Genomic DNA, 22,827 nt, shown 5'->3' with positions numbered 1-22,827 from the left:
AAATAAAGTAATATTAAATATAATTATAATAATGATCTGATAAATTAAATTCAACGTTAGAGGGAATACCTACTAAAATTAAAATGAATAAACTCGAACTATGAGCGAACGGTTTTTGATTTTCTGCTAGAAGTATAAGACTGAAGTTCACATGTAATGTATGTATATTATTGTATACAGCATATATAGTAAGTAAATTATGCACATTTATTTTTTATAAGCTGTTATTAGTTCCGCATCTCTGCAAAGAAAAAGTTGGTAATATTAAGAGAGAAGCGTGGCGTGGAGTCAGGGTCGTGCAGACCATCACAGCATAGCTCACCAAGTGCTAGAAAAACTGCGTGACCAGCTCTGTGCCGTGGCAATTGTGGATCACGATCGCGCCATGGCCATCCGGGACAACTGTATTTGTCGCAGATTCGATATTCTACTGTAGTAGCAATGCTATCGAAAATTGAGAGACTTATGTACAACTTTCAATAAATAATAATTCATTTTATTGATCATTTTAGTTGCTTATGTATGTCAAGTTTTTGTATTAATATTTTTATCTATCATCCAATTGGAATTTAATTTAAAGTATCTGTTGCAGAATAATAATATATTTTGTGAAACTGGTCTATGCATTATTGCGAATCATATAATTAATATACCATTTAAAAAATATATCACAACATTTAGTAATCAGAAACTAAAATTATATACTTTCACTGCTAATCACTTGTAAAAATATTATATAAATTAAAAACTGAAATGTAATTGAATAAAAAAGGGAACGGTTGGTCACTCTAATCTCGGGCGCTGGTGTGACCTTAGCGTAGTAGGCGCTGAGGCCACGCGGAATCGTCACCAAGCGGAGCATGCTTTACATTTCGTTCCACCGATCCCACTATATAGCCTTTGTCATGGCATCCAACTTAAAACTTGATGCACTGTTAGAGCCGGAGATTCTCACGGTTACCATATTGCTCATAGATTTTAGGTAGCTCATATTTTTCCTGTTTACATCTTTAAATTCTAACTAGTGTTCTAGTGAACTTTTCAATCAATTAGTAATAAAAAAAAATCTCCCAATTTAGTAACTCGCATATTTGTGAGTATATATTGAGTTTGAGGATAGTAAAATGAATGAACTAGTGAACAGGTTTTGATGTAATTCATGCTGATGAAACTGCGGGCACAGCTAGTAGAGCTAATTAGAGTTTACTGACAACTAACGATGAACAATTCTTGAGTTGCGACTCTATACTAATATATGAAATGAAAAAGTCATTGTATTCATTATAAGGTAACAAAACTTGTTATGGCCGTCTGTAGAAAAAAATGTGCAAGTGACTGAAAAGAAGTTTTATAGCAGCATCTAATTCACCTACATATACTATCGATTATTTATGTAATGTAATGTAATGGAAACTGAGTTTCAATTTATTCCTTAAAAGTAAGCAATAAATGCCTATATATCTATTTTAGTAGATTCTTTTTTTAGAAAATTAAGATCTAAATTGCCAGTGGAAACTCGTGAGAGCGGTAACCATTTATAACAAACAAAGGCGTGAAACGTAGCACCGCGTCATATCATCTACGGAGATCGGGCGTTACGGTCACGTATAGCTCACTCCCACGTCTTAATTGACCCATTTCGTGTGATATGTAACGTGTGCAAGAGTATACAGTCTGTCTGGGATAGCATCGCCGCTTCACGCCGCCCTCAGACGTGACCTGTACTATCGCAGTTAACATAATACTCACTGTTTTTACCATTCGTTCCCTATTATTCATAGAGGGCTTTAAAATTATCATATTAATTTATATAGGTAATATTTCATTTCGTAATAGGAAATAATCTCTATGCCACAGTGTCCATATTATAAAAAACAAATAATAATTCTTCACCAAAGAAGCGAGTTATCTATTTTATTTACGTACTTTTTTTACTGTCGAATTTAACTTTTTTGTCCACACTGAATGTTTGACTGAATGTTTTCTGATTCGTGTAGAATCTTAAGCTTAATAATATTAAAGGTATATACTCAATCCAATAAAAATAAATTATTGAATGAACACTTTACTTTGTGAAAAATAGATAATTACTTGAAACCAGTCGTTAATACAGGCTGGCATAGACGACTGGTTATAATGAAACCATATAACTTGGCCCATTTTCTATAAGCACTTCGGTATTATAGATACCCTACTTTTGTTTTGTGAATTCCTGAAGGATATCATCATATATGAAGATAAGGAATAAATACTACTCACAGCACTGGCATCGACTTAAAACAAACTTATAACCATTGGTTAACATTGTAATAATAATATAAATAATAAATATTACAAACTAAATCAAACACATAACCTTAACATATGTAATAATGTAGTGTAATCTTTAAAAAGTAGTATCTTGATAGCCATCAAGATACTATCTTTAAAGAAAAGAAAGAGGTACAAAATTAAAAAACATTTCATCGTTTAAACAAGATACATTTATTAAAAGCATAACATATTATAATACGTAATAATGGAGCACAGCTATGTCAGCGTTACGTTGGGTCCTTGATGATATCAGCGACGTTCACATTGTGGAGAAGTGTTTATTACTTACATTTATACGGCCATGATGGCATCGCGCACATTTGTGGTTGAATGCGTTTAGTTTCGTCACGAGAAAATTATGATTGGACGTTAGCAAAAAGTTTTAATCTATCTAATAAATATACGATTTGAAGTCACTATTATGTAAAACTATTTCGGTAAGCCAATATTATTATACAGATAAAATGAAATATGTGAAAAAGCTTTGTAAGTAATTCATCGGGACAACTTTCTCGTGATCTATTGGAAGCCATTGTAGTTAATAATTTGACGGCTTCGGTAGTCTAACGGTTTAGCACACCGCCTTACTTCTGATGATCGCGGTTTCGATTCCTTGCACGGCACAAACATTTGTATTTATAGAGTATGATTGTTTGTATCGGTCTGGGTATTTTGTATATATATAAAATCTAACCAACGTATCTTTTGCGGCCTAATTTCATGTTATCATTAGTAATTGCGCAAGCGTAAAATATTACATACATAGATTATTTTTTACCTTAATACAATGAATAATATTCCGTACAATCTAAATTTATCTTCAGTATGAATGGTTATGTTAAGGAAGGAGAATATATTGATGAAGGTGCAGTATCATGCGGCAGACCACCCCATCGCCACTATCTATTACCGCAATCTATACAAAAACGTCACCCCCATCGATTTATTTGTCTTGTGTGGCCTTCATTTTACGCTCATCAGGCCTGTAAAATCCATTATATAAGGTGATTTTAGTTAATTTTTTTAGCTTTACTTATTCTAAGGAGATGGTATAATTATATTTTATTTAAATGATATTAGGAGTACCTACCTATTCTTTAAATATACTGTAATTAGGTAAGTTTGGACAAATAGAAATTAATGATATTCGTTATTTTTAATTTTTTTGTATATCTCTATAGATCAAAATGAATAAAATTTATAGCCTATTTATTATTCTGATTTATAAGATATGTATACTACTATAAAGTTTCATCAAAATCCGTTCATTCGTTTTTAATTCAAATAGTAACAAACATTCATCCATACTCATAAATATTGGCTATTGCTCTGATATTACAGTATAAAAAAATGAAACAAAATGTATGAAACACATATTTTTGTATACATATTTTTGTCTTTGATCAAACTTCCTACAATCAACATCGTTATACTTACCCCTTATATTAATAATAATTAAGATGGATCTGTAGGAAGGAGTTCCGCAAATAATTGACATGAGAGGGAATAACAACGCGACGTAGTAATTTACCTGACTGACGGCTCCTACTATGTCCCGTTGTTTTATTGGGAGGCGAACAGACGTGCACGCGTGTCCCATCCGCCGCCTGGGATGATGGGGTGCGCGGCGGAGGTGCTCTGGGGGCGCGCAGGTACCCGCCACAAAAAATATTTGGGTGTTTGTTGACATCTCAGATTCGTCATGCGATCCGTCCGAAATGTCTATATTTATTTTTATTGTATCTGACGGAAGGGTGACATGGATCGTGTATCTAAAATTAGGAGAACAAAAGTAGATATTTTTAATTAGATATACCGTTTTTTTAATGTCTGTTGTATAAAATTTGGTAAGTTAATTATTTGTCGCGATAATGAAGTCCTGTGAGATTATTTAAGAAAACAAACTTCATATATATATATATATATATATATATATATATATATATATATACTTAATTTCATAATTATAAGCATAGATAATCGGTTTATCGGACACTACTATGTATACTACGTATTATTATTATAATTGAAGAAATAAATATAGGTAGATACGATGTTTAATTGTTTGTTATAAATCAGACACCAATACATATACCCATAATTTAAACATTGTGTAATTTTTAATATAGGAAATTTGATTGATATATAGCATGTAATTTCGATAAATTAAAATTAAATAAAAAAATACTCTTTAGTAAAAAAATAATAAATGCGAGTATAAATGCATAAATTCGAAACGTTATAAAATAACGAAAGTGTTAAGGCAATGAATAAGCTAACAATGAAAGTTTAATAATGTGATATCGGGTGAAATTCACTAAAACTTGTAACGTCCAAATCAAGGGTTGAACATTAGCGTCTTTATTCGGAAATGGAGTACCGAAGGCCGGGCATGTCAGTTCGCCTCATGTAATATGCAGGCCTCAGGCGTCTCAGCACTTTAAGTGTCCGCGACACTTTGGGATTCATTCGCACTTTCCTTATTACGAAATGTTTATACTCCAGATATTATTTATTGATATCTTCGGGTTTCTATGGTTTGTAGGATTAAATATAAAAAAATATTAATAAAAAGATTGCTATTAATAAGGTTCTTCGTGTTTTCAAGGTTTTAAGTTTACAATCAAATAAAAAATGAAGAAAATTTTCAATTAGTTACGTGGTTATATTTTGATACGGTACTTTATTTGTAACTTAGTAAATGTGAAAAATCGATTGTAAAAGTTGAGTAGAAAATAAAGAAAACGCTTTTTTGTGTATAACGTGAAGGTTTTGATATGCTTTATGGCACATCATGTGGATTTTATATCTTGGTTATATAATTTCTCTCCTATAGTAGTCTACCGGTTAACAAAAAAATAACGATATATCATTTAACTATTAAGTAAGCTATTTACGTAGTGTTTATTATGTTAGAGATCAGGACATATTTATTATTAGATAAGTACTATATAACTATTTTTAGTAACATAATACCAACTAGAATTATGTTTATTTATAATATATTTAACAGACACAGCTGTACTTATAGAAAATTACCAAAAAATATGTTGTTATTCACCTTTTTGAATTCAGAATTTAAAAATCCCAAATACATTCCCATGTGTGCGATGTGCAAAGAAGTTAACAAACAAGTGAATACGTTTCAAACCCTCATCAGAGTAGATCGCGGTAGCGACCCTGGCTCCCGAGATAAGGAGCACTTTTTCATAATACTTTATTCAGAGCTGGAGATTTGGTTCAGTGACAGACTAATCGGCCATGTCAGGAATGAGGTGCGGCCGCTTAAGTATTAATATCAACCCTTTTGTATCCAGCCATACTGGCGGATAGCGCCCGACAACTCCGTGTCAATCCTGTCCCGTCTCCGTGAATGTTTTGAATATTTAATGTTCATTAATTTGTTAGCTCGCCTCGCTTACTTTGACTTGCTATACATCAACTGTTAACAAATGTAATTGTTATCTAATACATACATGTACGAATTTCTCAATCCTTGTAACACGGATCGATTGGTAACATGTATATTCATCATCTGATTCATCGCTAATATCTATTTTTATTTAAGCATCATTTTTATTTATATTAATACTACAGTTTTTATTTGATATCAAATGGTTAATTAAGTATTTATTGGCCTTTATTTTTTCAGTGATATCTTGCATCTTTGTCGATTCATCTCGTTTACTTTAATTACAATTTCATTCTAAGGATTTTAATTTAAATGTGTGTATATTTTTAATGTAAACATGCTGTCAGCTAATGTGATGGTTAATGGCAACGGTTATCACGAATTATACAACACAATTACACGAATTATACTTACTATTAAAATTCTGTCTTACAGTATCACCCGCGATACTCCACATACGTTGCTATATCAGAGGACTAAGATTAATAAGGAGGACTAAAATGAATAAGAAGACATGTCAAGGGTAAAGCATCTTGTAATTTCACTGCCAAATCACACCCTACAACAGAAATACAGCTTACAAAGCAAGCTGCTTAGTGGTTGAAGTAGCCTAGACAGATATTTTTTCCACTTCTCGTGCGCTCACACCCCTCGCAGTCCGTACTCAGAGCTCCTGCATCGCTAAACGTGGAAACATCCAACAAAATCCTCGGTGCAACTACAACATCGAGATTTGCCGTCTTCGTTGCTAGCAAAACAACTTCAGTATGCCAAAAATGGCACTGAACATTGACCCTATGTAGCCATTGGCGACGATGAAAGTTTCATCGTAGTACAAGGCTGTAAGAAGAGGCTTACATAGAGGGCCAATTAGAACCACTGTGGTACTGCACCCACTCGGCCCAACTTGTTGTTGAGTGCTGTCACACCGACCCCAGTAATATACCAGTAATTATAATATGGATCATTAGTAGCCTGAATGAATAAATATATATGAAATTTATGTCGATATTTGAGGCCGTTATTTCTGAAACCGACCGAGAAGCAACACAGGAACGTGGTGGACCTTTCCAACGCGATCTCTACGACTACGCTAAAACCCTACATGAGCCTAGAAGTTTCACAAAACAAATCTCAAAGGTACACTCATGCACAAATATTTCCGGAGTTTATCTGCAAAATTACAGCAGTTTGGTGTCACACGTAATCCTCGTAATATATTCACAACTAAAAGGCAACACGGCGCACCGCATCTATCGGCCCCCGAGGAGCGATTGCCGGACAACGGGTGAACGGCGCACAGCACACTAATAATGTCATTCATCATTTAAAATTATAATCCTGTAATTGAGATTTAATATAGAAAAAATTAAGTGAATTATTTTATTAAATAAATAAAAGACTTTGGAATCGTCTAAAACTCTATCAACTAGCAACTTCTTGAAACAAGTTTGATGAATAATATTTCATAACAAGCTGAACACTATCTTGATCTAATGATAAATAGATCAAGATAGTATTCAGTTTCTTATGAAATATGGACAACAAACAGATAGATATATAACCCTCAGACTGATCCAATTTAAATAAAAGATTTTCTACATCAGTGCTACACAACGCTTTTCAGCCACAGGTTTCTAGAAAATTAAATACAATTCTCAAGAGGGCTAAAAATAACACATAAGGCATTTGGTGGCATCTATAATTACTGTGAAATGTTCTATAGATCTCTATACATTCATATAAATATTTACCACAACCACAGGTTAATAAAGACATGTCGTGAAAAAATGTAATTTAATCAAAATATGGAATCTATAATTATTTTAAAAGATGAACCTACTTACATAATGTAAGTGAAAAGTTAGTGAAAACTTATTCAAAGTTATTATTACGCCGTCGTGTCTGTCAGTCTATAAGAAATAAACAGAAGACGGCAATAACTATAAAACTATTATACTGAACATCAACACACAATGCAAAGTAGAGACAAAAAAGGCAAGACAAAATAGTTTACTGTAGTGTGCTAAGTTTATTGTACCGTAGCGGTACGCGGGGAGTGCGGGTCGACGGCGCCCATTGGCCGCGCCCACGCCGTGGGTGGAACGAGGAAAACAGTCAGTTTTCCTCTACACCGGCTACGTTCCAAATTTGAAAAGCTTTTAGCGTCATCCACATGTCATTCGTTTGATTATTCGTATTCTGGTATGTTTCCTATTTGATTATCAAGTGGGTACGCCCGTCACACAATTTGACGATGGATTATGTCATTGTGCTCTGGGGATTACTTTGGTACTTGAACTTTTATTTAACAGATACTAAAATTACGTTCTCTTTTGTTAAAATATGAAACGAAGTATATATTAATTGCTAATATTAAGTTGTGAAAGTTTGTGTTTGTTTTATTAATATTTTTGAAATAGTGAACATGGATATTGTTACATTCTAGCTTAGGACATAGAATATTTTTTAAGATAACTGACTAACGTCCTAACCTACATTATACCTACTAAGAGATTTTCAGATAAATAAAGAACAATAGAATAAACAGATTTTTTCTGTGATTCTATTTCATAAACTTTTAATTTTCATAGCTCTAGGCGACACTTTGTAGCAAAGAAATGTATTTTTTTTGTATTTCCATTAATATTATTTACAAATTACATGAGTGTACAAATTATTTAATATAGTAAGCGAAAATCAAATGCAGAAATTTAAATTTTAAAAATCTGTTTAGTAGTGCATACTACTACTAAACAGATTTTTAGTAGTAGTATGCTATTAGCGTTAAATAAACATTTGCCTGTTTAGGTAACTTCCCAAAAATTATCGTCACTCTGAGGTAGAGTAGTGTCATATTACTCTGATAGGCGTCCAGCACTGTCATGATCATTATTTTATGACGATTTGAAGGCGGTGTGGGTGCAAGAGTACCTAGAGGAGGTCGTGTGGGCGGGGCGGACAGGCGGGGCGCAGGGTGCTGCGAGTGCGGAGGTGCTGGCAGGCCGGGCGCCAGACTCGCCCACCGCTCCACCGGTCCACCGGAGCTCACAGTCGCGCCGCATACGCCGATCTTGACGCCCGCACCGTTACGTAACACTACGTCTAAACTCACGCCACAGCTCAAACTCATCGGTTCTCGTACACTCTCGTTACAAACATTACTATCACCTGTACGTGAATAATAAAGATGCGTGTCGCAAGCAGCCGTTAATTAAGTCGATCGGCAGCAGGCACCCAAATAATTGCCGTGAAGCAAGCTCATACAGGGCTGCCCGCGTCAGGCACCCCGTCAATTAGTGGCACCTGTCGGACACGCGCTGCGCATTAATTCGTGCTCGCGATAAGTGAGCCCGCAAAAAATTCCAAAATAAACTTGAACCGATGCACCTGCGGCAATCTGCGGCCGAAGCGGAACTGTCACAGTGAAGGAGCCCGGTGCACCGCGAGCAGACCGTGGTCGCGGCAGTTCTGGGCCTGCCCGCCGATATGATCATGCTATTCAAAGGCAACAGCAGCAGGTTGGAGCATCTGATAGAGAAGATACAGGCCAACAAAGAAAATCACGACGTAATTCCGGACGACATAAAAGGTCAGTTTAGTGTTATTCAAGTATCGTCTCGTCTATTTGTAAAAAGTATTATGGTAATTTTCCATTTCAAAATTAATACCTAATACTGATGTTGGTAAATTAAAAACTATGAAATATATGGTCAAGTTTTGTATAATATAAGGTCTACGAAATGTACACACGATTTGATTGATGTATTCAGTATAAGTGTGAAAACTTCTATTATCCGATACAAATACTGTCGCATATTTTTTAATTGCTTTAAGTCAGGTTTAAAGAGGATATCGACATACACATAAAGTATAATGATAATGTAGAATTGCATCATTGTGAAGTCTGTTGTATAATTAATAACTTTTAATATTTAAATAGTTACTCGACTATGACAAAATTATTTTTTTGAAAAATATTATGTAGAGTATATGTCATTTAGTAATATTTATTATTTACATTTACCATTAGAGATATAAATTAATTATAATGAACCATCTCATTGACATGTTAAGCCGCAGGTTAATTTATGTGTCCTTTAATCACGGTTACCTTTAATCATTCAACAAAACGTTATGAAAATTTGCATACTCTTAGTACCAGAAATAGAAGAATAGAATGGGCTAATTTAATAATTTTCAAGTTATGCGAATAAAGTCGCTAGTAAAAAATAAATCACTATTTAAGATTACAAAATTTAGTTCTACGAAAGTTTTATAAGTATTAGAACGGATCTAACAGGAGATGACCCTTGTTTGTAGAGTTTATACTTTCTATACACAAGAAAAATAAAACCAATCTACAATGAGCAAATATGTCACGTATAATACACATCAAAAATAGAAAATTATTCGTAAGTACTTTTGTATCATCTAAAAAGGTTTTCAGATGATACTTTCGAGCATCATTACCAGCAACCGTCCAGATTTTTAGTAGTAGAGCTCGAATATAGTCATCAAAGTTCTTTGCAACCAAGCGTTTTGATTGATCCTTAGTCCTCAAGAGAAGTAAACGGATAAAAAGTTCCACACTTATAACAGGATATTTTGTAATCCATGAGACTGTTATGTGTATAAACAGTTATTACTTTCCATCTAAATCTCCGAGTACCGCATGATACCAACCCATTTTGTTCCAGTACTACCAAAGTTAGAAAACTAATATGTAACCAATTATTTAATGGTACTTAGGTAAAACATACCTGTATAATAAATAGGGCTCTTGATACATCATTATTTATCGGTATACCTATTTGAATTTGTACAAAAATTAATTTATTAATACTATTTGTGAAAATTATTAATTAGCATAGGATAATTCAATATGATGAGTAACATTTAAAATTATACCGTTAATATTTCTTAAAAAAATAAGGAAATAATACAAATAAAGAATACTTTTCCTGAATTCCTTGTCGAAAGATTAACCGAAGTTATAAAATTTTAATTTAGAAATAAAGTTTCTATTTTTAACGGTCCGTTACTATTTAGAAATAATTTACAGAAATCCTGCTAAAATGGGATGTAATAAGTCCATGAAACTGAAACTGTCATAAACAACTAGTTGATTAATCATCCAGAGTGGGTGTGAACGAAGTAGCATATATGTAGATAAAATCTATGCGAGCAATGTGCCCTTTAAATAGTATCAGAATATAAATAAATAAATAATAAATAACCCTGGACAATTAACACAGCGCCATCTAGTACCACGGTAAGCAGAACTTGTGTTATGGGTGACTAGACAGCTGATATAAATACTTAAATGTCATTTCTTTTTATCAATACGTACATAATATGTTGTAGTTTATTCATGTAGTAATAAGAAAAAAGACTAGGTAAACTGAGAAAAATATATATTTTTCTCCGTAATATACATAGAATACACCCAGACCGATTCAAACAATCATACTCATGAATACAAATGTTTGCACCATGCAAGGAATCGAACCCGCGACCGATGGAAGTAAAGCGGTAGACCACCGAAGCCGTCATAAACTTGTCTGCTGCTGCTACATGTTACAAACACATTATTGGGACTCCATAGAATGGTAGTAACTAACTTACAACAGACAACAGAATATGGACAATATCATAAATTCATTTATCGGGTGTTATTTCTCAGGGTGCCGTTCATTAGTCATTATAGGTTTCGATTACTAATTTCTATGAAGTTCGTTCGTCATTGAGTTTACCATTCCAGTCATATAAGAAACCCTGCGTGAACGACTATGTTTATTTATTTGTTTGCAATTAAAAAATAAGCATTATTTTTGATAAATAATAATGATAATGACAATTGCATATTTATTCCATGTAGAGTTTGTGATACTTGTCACATCTAAGGATATATTCAAGTAGTGATTGGTGTTGATTACCGAGGCGCCGGTCGAGGTGTCCCAGACGACTCAGGCGCAATTAGGAAGTGCGCTTCCGCCGCCCACCACCGCCGGCTGGCGGCGCCACCGTCACCCGAGGAATTGCCTGCAATCGGTGCTAATTACGCTATCCTCCCAGGCCACCACCAACATCTAACTACCACTTACAACTGATACAACACTTGTTATTCAAGGAGACAATAAATGTAATTGTGCATTCATATCAATATAACTATATATAACTATGTACCTCTTAAAGTTCACCTCTAAGAAGTAAAAAAATATCTGATTATAGCCACGGAGTTCATTTTATTTGTAACTGGTTTAATCAAGATGGTTTTAGTCTCTGTTTTATGGTAATCGAATATTATGTTATCTGTGGTAATAGCATTTAAAATAATCACTCGCTTTGGTGAAAATAACTGATTAATTACTTTCTGAGTATCAATCCTCATGAGATAGATTAAACTTATTTTGTAGTATTCACAGTTCATAAGATGGTTGAAGAAAATTCCTTGACTTAAAGTTGCATTGCAAATCTTGAAATTAGCAAAATTTAGCAAAGACCCTTAAAGAGAGTCACCAGTTTCTTATTAACTTGAATCAGTAATTTCTTGACTTAAATCTGAAATTCTAATAGTCCCCTAACTGTTAAAACAATAACAGTTACAATAAGTACATTCAGATAAAAGTATAATTACCGACGAACAAATACGTCAAACGGTGTTATTCCTTGTCTATGAGTATATCAATATATATGTAGAAGTTTATATGTATGGAAAATTACTTTTTTCTAAACAATAAAATTACAAAAGGAAAATTTAATTCAAATTAAATATTAACGGATCAATTTGATTTTTATTTTAAACACTTCAGAAGATTTATTGTGTTCACTTTTAATGTATTATGTAACAATAGAATGTATGATGCTTAAAACTATGTATTCTACATGAATTTTGTGTCATTTATCTATAAAACCTTTACAAATATTTATCTACAAGCACATAGAGTAATTTGTGCAAATGTGCGATCCTATATAACTTAAAGTATATAATAAGTCACAACACTTAAAGTATATAATAGTCAAAACACTAGTAGGTAATCGATTAACATAATACTATATATTCAGAATTCATAAAAGAAAGTAGGTTTTAGACATTAAATTATGAATTTACATTTAATTTAAATTTATAATATATGCAGACAACAAGATAAATGATATTTGTTTTTTGTTTCAATTAAATTCAGTATTTATACATATATTACAAATATAGTAAATGTAATATTTTACTACAAATTTTACTTACCCATCTTTGTTCGTTACAGCAGAAGTAATTTTAATTGAAATTTAACCTTTACACCACGAAAAGAGTCTTTTTATCTACATTAACACTTCGCAAATTTCATGGTAAGTACCTATACTTAGGCAGTATCCAATAGAAGCATTTCTTAAGTCAGCTAAATTGACTTGTCATTATTTTAGCCATTAGCGTGAAGTCGTTACATGGGTCCGGGCATAGGGAGTCAGATTGAAATAAATAGTTCCTCTTTTTTAACGCGTTTACGTTCAATAAATTATAATGTTATTTATACAGATGCGTAGGTTTTAGCCTATCTAATATTTTAGTTCAAAGATTTATTCAGTGCCTAGTATCTTTGAACTAAATATTTGGCTAAATTATTAGGAAATTAAATTAAAATATTAGGTTAAATATTTGTAATCGATAGTTACAACAAAATAATCGAAATTTGTTCAGTGCTAGCTAAGATACCGCGCAACACAAAAATATAGGCGAATTGAGAGCATTCTTTATTTGATCGTGTAGATTTGTCCGTAGGCTTAAAATCTTTAAAGACTATGTCATTATATATATTTTTTCATACTGTTTCATGATATAATTAAACAAATAAAATATATAAATAAATGTGTTACCAAATTCATAGAACCGTTCAAATTGAGTAATAAACATGTAAACATATTTATAAACTTTGACTTTTAATATATTTTAATAGGATTTGCAATATAAAAAATACGAAAAATATGTGCACGTGTATTTTAATTTACATTATTCTTTGTTTGAATCAATTTCACTTTTATCATTCACATTAAAAACGACGAGGACACCAATGAAATTCTGATTTGAATTTACGAAGTGCGATAATACTTACGGAGGGTAATATATTAAAACCTCCGCGGAAAGTCCGTCGGGCGAGCGCTGGAGACGGCTGGCATTTCTACCGTGCTCCTACATTACTCATCATTTGCACCGACGCTCGTCATCGCGGCCCATTCAATTTGTTTATATTTCACGCCACTCCGAGGTGCTCTCGCTGATATACCGCCCCTAACACCGAAATATGGAGCTTTACCGATATTTATTATGGTTGTATCTCAGCAGCGAGCTCTCTGCCTACTCTAATGTATTTTACATTCATTGTAAAGCCCTGTCGTAGCTCTTTATTATTTGAATACCAATAATGCTACACCGTAGGTCTACTGCCAGGATATTACTAGTATATATACAATGAATAGAATAGATAATCGTCGTCATAAAAATATTGAAAGTCGGGGTTGTTAGTAATGAGTATTAATAGCCACATTGCTAGCAATGTGTCACATTGATCTCCTTGCGGTCACCTGTGTATATATACTATCCTGGATAATTCTATTTGAATGGGTAGGCTTTATATGTAACGGAAATAATAGAAAAACAAGAAAACGGTGGATATTAAGTTGAGAATATACCTTATATGTAACGGAATTACCTATCTTACTTTAATCGGAATCATTGCCTTGCCTTTATCCCATTATTTGGGGTTGGCGCAGTATGTCATTCTCTTCCACTGCTCTCTATCGGTCGTCATATCTGAACATACTCTTCTTTTATTCATATCAACTTTCACACAATCCATTCATCTTTTTTTAGGGCGTCCCCTTCCATTACATCCATCCACGTTCATATTATACACTTTCCATAAGACATGGTCCTCGTTCCTCCGCATAACATACCCTACTTTATGCTACTTTAATCGGAATCTTTTCTTAAATGGAAGAGATTGGTACTTTAGTGAAAATAATAAGCAATTGTAGTCAGTAACAAATGCTGAATACTTCATTAGTATGTCAATAAATACATTATGTTATACAAATTATTGCAATAACAAATAGCTTTTTTATGTAAATTCGGATAGTAACTGTGTTCTTCACTCAAAACAATTAAAAATCATGTCATGTCTTTAATGAAGATTTAACGGCGACAATATTGTCATTTATGATTGTTTTACGCTTCAACTTGGCAAGTAAATGGCATTTGTATGAAAATAAATTGGTGTTTTTTTGTTAATTATGCAGAATAGGAAATCGTTTGGTAGAGTTTTGTTGATATGTTCACTTTAAAGTTCGATAATAATTTATGTGTAAACTAACATAAAACTAGCATTACAGACGTATTACGGATATATGTTATAGACAGGAACTCCATGTTATTAAAATTATGGCAAACGTATGCTGCGAAAATTTTATGAATATTTTTTAAATAATCTACTTACTTATAAATGTATTATTCTTTCTAAAAGTAATAGAAGTAACAAGAGAAAGTAAACTCTATGTTTTAAAATTGATTGATTCTATTTTCAAATGAAAAATAATACTGTTGTAAATAATATGAGTTAATGTTACAGAAATAAGATAGATTTATTTCGATTGGTGAGGCCGAATTGTTTGGATGAGATTTGGCATTGCCTGAAGAATGCCAAATCTCATCCAAACAATTTTGCTTCCAAACACCCTACCTAACTTATGTTCGAGTTGTATATATATGAATCTAATAATTGTATGATGAGTATATTCTAATGCACTAATTTGTTAATCCATTTCGGAGTCTGGTCGATTCAGTTTTAACATTGGGTTCAGCTACTCCAATATTCATATATACTATAATCGATTACAATATTGATCTCAATTCAACATATTTATATACAGTTCTTTTGAAAAGTAGGTAATCTGTACCAAACTGAATAAATCGATAACAATGTTTGTTAGATTTTCATTGACAACGAAATATGAAATTAACACATTACTAGTGTAAAAACTACAAAACGACTCAAACAAATGTTATTTAATACGAATTATGTAGTTTCCAGAAAAGCTCTTTGTGACGATATTCCTGGATTGCGCAGAGTTCGGCCCAACAGATATGACAATTTTTTACGTACTTATTTTATTTGGATGTAATTAAAAATGTCATCAAGTAGTGAAAGTGTCCACTAGAGATAAGAAAAATACTCAAGATGTAATTAGTAATCGCGAGCTTAATAAAACAACATAAATGGGCAACTAAGTATAAAAATATAGCAACAGCAATAAACAGTTAAGTAAATAATTTATCTTATGACTAACCCTCAGTAGTAAGTAAAATAAATTAAGTAAATTAAATTAATATGATTTAGTTATTCTGCCGTCTACTCGGGTGCGACTCGATAGTAATAGATCATTCTGGATCGTTTATATATATATTAAATTAAATTAAATTCAAAATATCTTTATTCATGTAAGTCTATTACATACTCTTATGATATGTCAAATCTACCGTCAGTTCGGAATGAAATCGTGATGATTATATTACAAAAAAGAGCAGTTCGTTCAATATATAATTTACCGTGTCGCGAATCCCTTAGAGAACGCTTTAAAGAAACAGGTATCCTTACTGTTCCCTCTCAATATATATATGAAAATATAATGTACGTACGTAAAAACTTAAATTTATTTACAAAGAATAGTCACTTACACGGTTTTAATACAAGGAATAAAAATAAATTAAATATGCCTAGTTTTCGTCTCAAAAAAGTAAGTACATCTTTCATGGGACATTGTGTACGTTTTTATAATAAATTGCCCGATAATGTTTTGAATTTAAATGAAGGGAAATTTAAGATACATGTAAAAAATACACTTTGCGCTAAAGCTTATTATAAAATAAACGACTACTTGAATGACTACAATGCGTGGACTTAATTACTTACTTATTTTAACTTTGAACTTAATTATTTTAACATTTGTTATGAGGTATATAACTTTCTCATTGACATAGATAATGTAATAAACACTAAAGAAACTTATCCTAAATTTAGTAATGACATATTGTAAATTAAATATTGTAATGGGTGAAAACTGTGATTGGTACAGTTTATGCTGTAAATAATATAAATGACGTAGTGGAGTAACTTGAAACAGTCATGCTCGCTATAAAGTTCAAACTTGTGGCGGCGTGGTGGGCCGGGTCGATGTGCTCCCTCTAATATGGTTGAGTGCAATGATGGCTAGCTCATCCGTCATACTCGTGTACGGGTGCTGCTTGTGGGGACTGGTCTGTTCAGGTTGCGAACACTGATTAGATTTTTTGATTTTTTTGATTTTTTTTTATATAGCATATGCTGGTGGTCACTCTATTCTCCCAAATTTGAATTTAAATGAAATATTATTATTGTAAATATGTACAACATTAAAAAAAAAAAATACGAGCTGAGTTTCTTGTCAGTTCTTCTCATCTCGAAATCATTCCGAACTGACGGTAGATTTGACATATCATAAGAGTCTGTAATAGACCTACATGAATAAAGATATTTTGAATTTGAATTTGAATTTGATGAGAAGAACTGACAAGAAACTCAGCTCGTATTTTTTTCAAATAAATTTTTTACATGTTTACAATAATACACAGTCATTAAAATTCAAATTTGGGAGAATAGAGTGACTACCTGCATATGCTACAGCAAAGAAGAAAAAATTTAATTTGTGTTCACAACCTGAACAGACCATTCTCCACAAGCAGCACCCATTCACGAGTATGACTGCTGCTTGTTAAATGATACATATACATAAATAGATAAAAGTTTGTCTAAGGTTGTAATTACAGAGCATTTAACACTAAGCTTGAAAAGAGTTGGCACCGCCCTGCTTCTAAAAAAATAAGATTTGTACAATTTTACAAAAAATATATTTTAATTAAGGGGTGCTTACAAAACCCTTGAAAGTACATCTAAATAAATAAACAAATATGAAAAAATATATTTTGTTCTTAGTAAACCGAGCTTGGTTGGTAATAAACACGTAAAAATAAATGTAAGGGCCTATTACAATGACATGCAAAATTAAATTATACTCGTATATTGAATCCATATTATTTATGTTGACTTTTTGATTAGTAAAAGCACAGGTAAGATAATATTATATATTAAATGGAACCTAAGCGTTTATTGTAGTTGTATCGCCTACGTATACGTCAAACGACGTGTACGTCAAAAAGAATATTCGATGGATATTTAATTTAATTTCTATTGAATGAATGAATTTAATGAATAATTTATATCGCTTGTTTTGTTCTAATAGGTGTGCTGAAATGCTCTTTATTAAAACCCTTGCTTTTACGACTTGCTCGGCTATAAATCACTTATTACCACCGTGTACCATGTATTATTCAAGTAAATAAGCACTCCTATCGATTTGATAACACAATTGTAAGTTAAAAGTTGACACAAATGGAGTATTGCATTGATGCTGGTGACCGATAAAGTGAAGAGTTTTACTTCGCTTTATCGGTCTTTTAGTTTAGTAGAAGTAATAGACAAGCTGTTACTACTAGTAGGTATCTACTAGTACCATAGTAGCAATCTACTATGGTAAATTAGTGGTAGACCTACTATTACCAAAGTAACATAAAAAATACTATCCATAGCCCATGTTTCAGTATTAAGTATTTTGTTTTCTGTTTGGAAGCAGTATGGAACGGTATATTTTATTATTTGTATTTCTTACAGAGGCACTGGGTAGCGTAGGCAGTACGGCGGGCAGCTCGTGGCCGTCGTCGACGCCAGAGCCATCGCCGTCACCTGTCTCCACGCCTACTTCGGCTGACGCTGCCGACGCTGCTGACGGCGACGTAGAACCGCCCTTCACCCTCGGTGTCACAGAGCACACGCCCTATCAATGTCAGTTCTGCGAAAAAGCTTTCCCTAGATCTTCATATCTTAAGAAACATGAACAGGTAAGACATCGATAAAGTATTAATAATTAAATCTAAATATTTTTTTATTAAATACAAAAAACATGACCTTCGGTGGTAAAAATATATTAATTTAAAAAAATTGCGTAAAACTATTTGACCCAAACTGGTGTACTAGCAATAACAAAGCAAACAAGACCGTAGATATATGGCATCATCAAATCACCTTTGAATGGTCACATAACGTTGCAAGATAATAGGGTTATGTTTATTACCATAAAGTAAGTTGGCTAACACCGACAAAACTACTATTACAGTTGTCATATATCTATGAATTCACAATCCTGTTTTGCCTTGCAGTCTCGGCCTTCATTAGCAACTAGATACCCAAAACGACCCATTTACAGTGTCTGTGCGTAGATATGCATCGCAGCCGCCACGGTGCACCGCGCCGGCTCGTAGGGCTGTGTGACGTGGCAGCCATTACGTTGACCGTACATCTCTCGGTTCCTTTGTGCTTCGCCGATCTTGCCGTGTTACGATTGCGACACGCGGAGATAGATCTAGCTCAGATAGGATAAATAGAAACGTTACTTTGCATAACGCCGCGCTTAAACCAAAATCCACCTATGAGAGGATACGTATCTACACGTACACGTAAAGTGACAAAAAAGCCACCTCGAATTTTAGGGAATCTCTGTAGTTAATTGTGAAATCGTCGATTGAAAAACGTCGCTATGGTATGGGGTTCATTAGATTATCGGTACGCAATTGCATCAACCGTTGCGGCTCTGGAGATATCGATCGATGCATGCGCGAATGCAGGCTGTTGCGGTGATGGTGTTTGCCGACAAATGTATCGGGCGATGATCGCGCACTGCTCGCGCGACAGACCAGTGACGGCCGGAAATAGGCTCGCGATAACAACTCCCTAGTCTGGCAAGCCACACCTTTATCATCGTACTGCGCTTGGGAAAGGCGATCATTATAAGAATAAATCAATTACTGAGTCCACGCATTGCACTCTACAGACACAAACAGTGTTGACGATTGTAGACTTGTACAGGAGTTAACTAAATGTAGTTAGAATTATACTACTCAAGTTGAATTTCTTATAAACGACCAGTCTCTTCTTTTAGAATATAGATACTTAATAGATTAGGTTTAAATGTTTTGCTATATAGTAACTCGTAAAAATACATAAAGTTAATAAACATAATTTTGAAATGTAATATAACCCAAGTCAAATATTTCAACTGCACATGGTGTAAGTACGAGTACATAGAATATTTAGCAACCAACTACTTTTTTTATTTTTTCTTCTTAAAGATGAACATCTTTATTGTGGTGAGTACTTAATAATAATAATGTTGGTAACTACCAGTGAGATAAAGCAGTTACATCATTGAGGTGGCTACTTCGGAGAACTGACCGTTCATGGGAAAATCACATCTTTCGATCTCCTTTAAGATTTTGCAACAGTACTATACGTACATTTGTATACCTATGTAAATTGTTTTATCTAGGGAGCTGGGTTATATAAGAATAAAAGATTAAATTCAATAATAATACAGGTGGTATATTTTAGGATTATTTAGCACCATATTACTTGAAAGTTTTTAAGTTGAAACGTTTTTAAGCGTGTAATTAAAGATAAGATTTATTAACTGCAACAATTTCGAATGTTAGAATGTGCAAAGAACTTCAGTACAATAAAAGTATGTGGTCAAGACAAAATGGTTATTTGCACAAAAACGGAATACGGGTGCCAGTGGCGGGTCGCAGTTGACCTCAGGCCCTCGCCGCCACCTGGCTGTGTGAACCAGCGATGTCGCGTTGTTATTGCACCTGGGAAAGACGCTCAGTAGCCGCCCGTTGCCCATTTTCGTGCTTTTATTGGCTATCACGTTCACCTCAAACTAGTTTGGAATGTGTTTTGGTGAGCATTACGCGGAAGGCATACCACGTTGACTTTATACCGAAGTTATAATTTCGGACGCTCTCACGGTATTCTTTGTGTTTAAATAATATTCTGCGATATTATTTGCGTGTCAATTGACCATAAGCAAAGTGCAGGGACGTGGTGTGACCAGCATGAGACGAGTTGAAAATCTGCTCTTCACCCAGGAGATGGGCTCCCGCGGCGACTGTAGCATAAATTGAGTTCTCGCACGAAGAATTGTGATGACCTGCCGTGATTTTATTTAATAATAACTATATAACTTGTAATATATAACTACGTAATAAACAAAAATAAAGGAGAGTAATGTCTTAGAGCATTGTATTATCACGTTCTAAAACCATGCCATCCTTTGTTATCACTTTACGTATTGGGGAGTTAAACAAGTTGACAAGACGTACCAATACTATGTATCTTCAACTCTAACTATGCCCAAGCCATCTTAAGCTTAAAAATCTGCATTAAGGGTAACAGTAGAAGTTTAAATTATTAATCCATACTAATATTACAAAGGGAGAGAGCGGAGAGATTTTGTTATGAGAAAACTAACTTGAATACCGATTTGAGAAATTTCTTCACTATTTCAAAGATGCTCATCATTTTAGAGTGAGATACGAGCCTGTTGACATAAACAAAATTCACAAACTTAAAAAGATCTTAGTCGATTAAATTGCACTGCACTCGAGCAAGTCTAGACGACTAGCAAAATTACTTTTTTCCATGTTGTTAAAAAAATATTCAAACGTAGTCCAAAGGTGCTTGTAATAAGAATTTAGTTCTGCCGCTTTCTTTTTGATTTTTTTTACGATATTTAATTTAATACTTATGAGATAGAATTCAATAAAAGTACCTGCATTTTTTAAGCATATTATTTCGTCTAAAGATATTATCGTAATGGAAAAGAATACAATTTATGAATTAGTGTTTTGCTTAGCTACATGCATATCTAGATATTTTTTTACGGTAAAAGAAGCGCGTGGGCTGGGCGCTGCGCTGGCTGGACGACGGCACGATTTATCGCATGCTGACGATCGGATTTATTAATTCTGTCGGAGGCCGATTGCTCCAATTAAGCGAGCGGAGTAAACAAGCCGCGCGGGCAAGTTTATGCGTTGCGCCTGGACTTGCACCAACCAGCCGCTTGAGCACTTCGCAGTAACACTCGTGCGTCACTCAACCCTAATCACAACAAACGATTTAGATATCACTTGCGACAAGCACCAAGATATTTATTACACAAAGCTGCTGCTTTGATCGACATTGATGAAGATTCAATATTCATTCGTCTAATTAGATAAGATCTCTTTTATATTCTACAAGGGCTGGAAGGGTACATTGATCTAGAGTTCGGTGGTTCATGGGACAGACAGAGAAACAAGAGGAAACACATTTTTCTTACTTTAACCCCTTTTATAATTTATTATAATAACGTATCCACGCCGGCTTTAGACATTGCCCTCTATCTAGCTTATGATCTCTCTAAGCAACACTTTGAATTGAATTAGGCATAATAATAAAACTGTATTTAGTTGTAATATAATTAAAAAAAACTTAAAGTGGGGTTCATGAAATGCTTTACAGGACATCCGACACGACATATATTCTTTCACAAGACGAAGCAGAGTGATTACCATTTTTGTTAAATCGAATATCATCATCTCGGAAGACGTCCACTGCTGAACATAATTAATAACTTAATTCGAATATAAAATTACTTAATTCATAAATTTGGTCTGCAATTTTATAATATGAACCTGGTATCTAAGTTTGTACTTTGGCATTCTCCAATGCTACACTTTTGCCTCTTGTTATTAGTGAAATTATATACATATAAAAAAACATTTTAAATGCTTCTAGATAGCTAATGATAATTTAAATATAGTTAAAACACTGGATGACAGTTCTAAATGCCATAATTAAAATAAATAATCATCTTTACTACAGAAAAATTGCGTTAGGGCTGGATGACATGAATCAGCATCATTAAATTCGATTTACTGATAAATTCTAAGTGCACACTCAATACGCGTAGGTACTAATCAAAATGTACGGAAGCAATAGAACTTCATTAAAAGCATGACGATTTAAATTATACTAGATGCTAGCCCCGGCTTCGCACAGTAAATTTCTTTTTATGTGGATATTATATAACCAAGTTTGGCGTACGATTTTTTAAACATTTGCTCTTTTTTCTTACCAATC

General features: G+C 33.4%; 1 protein-coding gene across 2 annotated transcripts in view; it reads left to right on the top strand.

The window, feature by feature from the left end:
- LOC131845966 (zinc finger protein 423 homolog) overlaps positions 1–22,827 on the top strand; it is a 72,919-nt gene that overhangs the window by 32,733 nt on the left and 17,359 nt on the right. Inside the window, exons 1-2 of one of the 2 annotated variants that reach the window (XM_059195139.1) lie at positions 8,791–9,317; positions 18,481–18,707. In XM_059195139.1, the coding sequence (XP_059051122.1) occupies positions 9,215–9,317; positions 18,481–18,707 (330 nt within the window). In that variant the 5' untranslated portion in view covers positions 8,791–9,214. Of the gene's footprint in view, positions 1–8,790; positions 9,318–18,480; positions 18,708–22,827 lie in introns of those variants that run through there. The other variant, XM_059195138.1, reaches the window with a different exon arrangement.

This window comes from Achroia grisella, unplaced genomic scaffold (assembly GCF_030625045.1).
Source record: "Achroia grisella isolate CSIRO2021 unplaced genomic scaffold, CSIRO_AGI_Agris_v1 utg487, whole genome shotgun sequence".
In the NCBI taxonomy this organism is placed as follows: domain Eukaryota; kingdom Metazoa; phylum Arthropoda; class Insecta; order Lepidoptera; family Pyralidae; genus Achroia; species Achroia grisella.
This window is presented reverse-complemented; position numbering and strand designations above follow the sequence as displayed.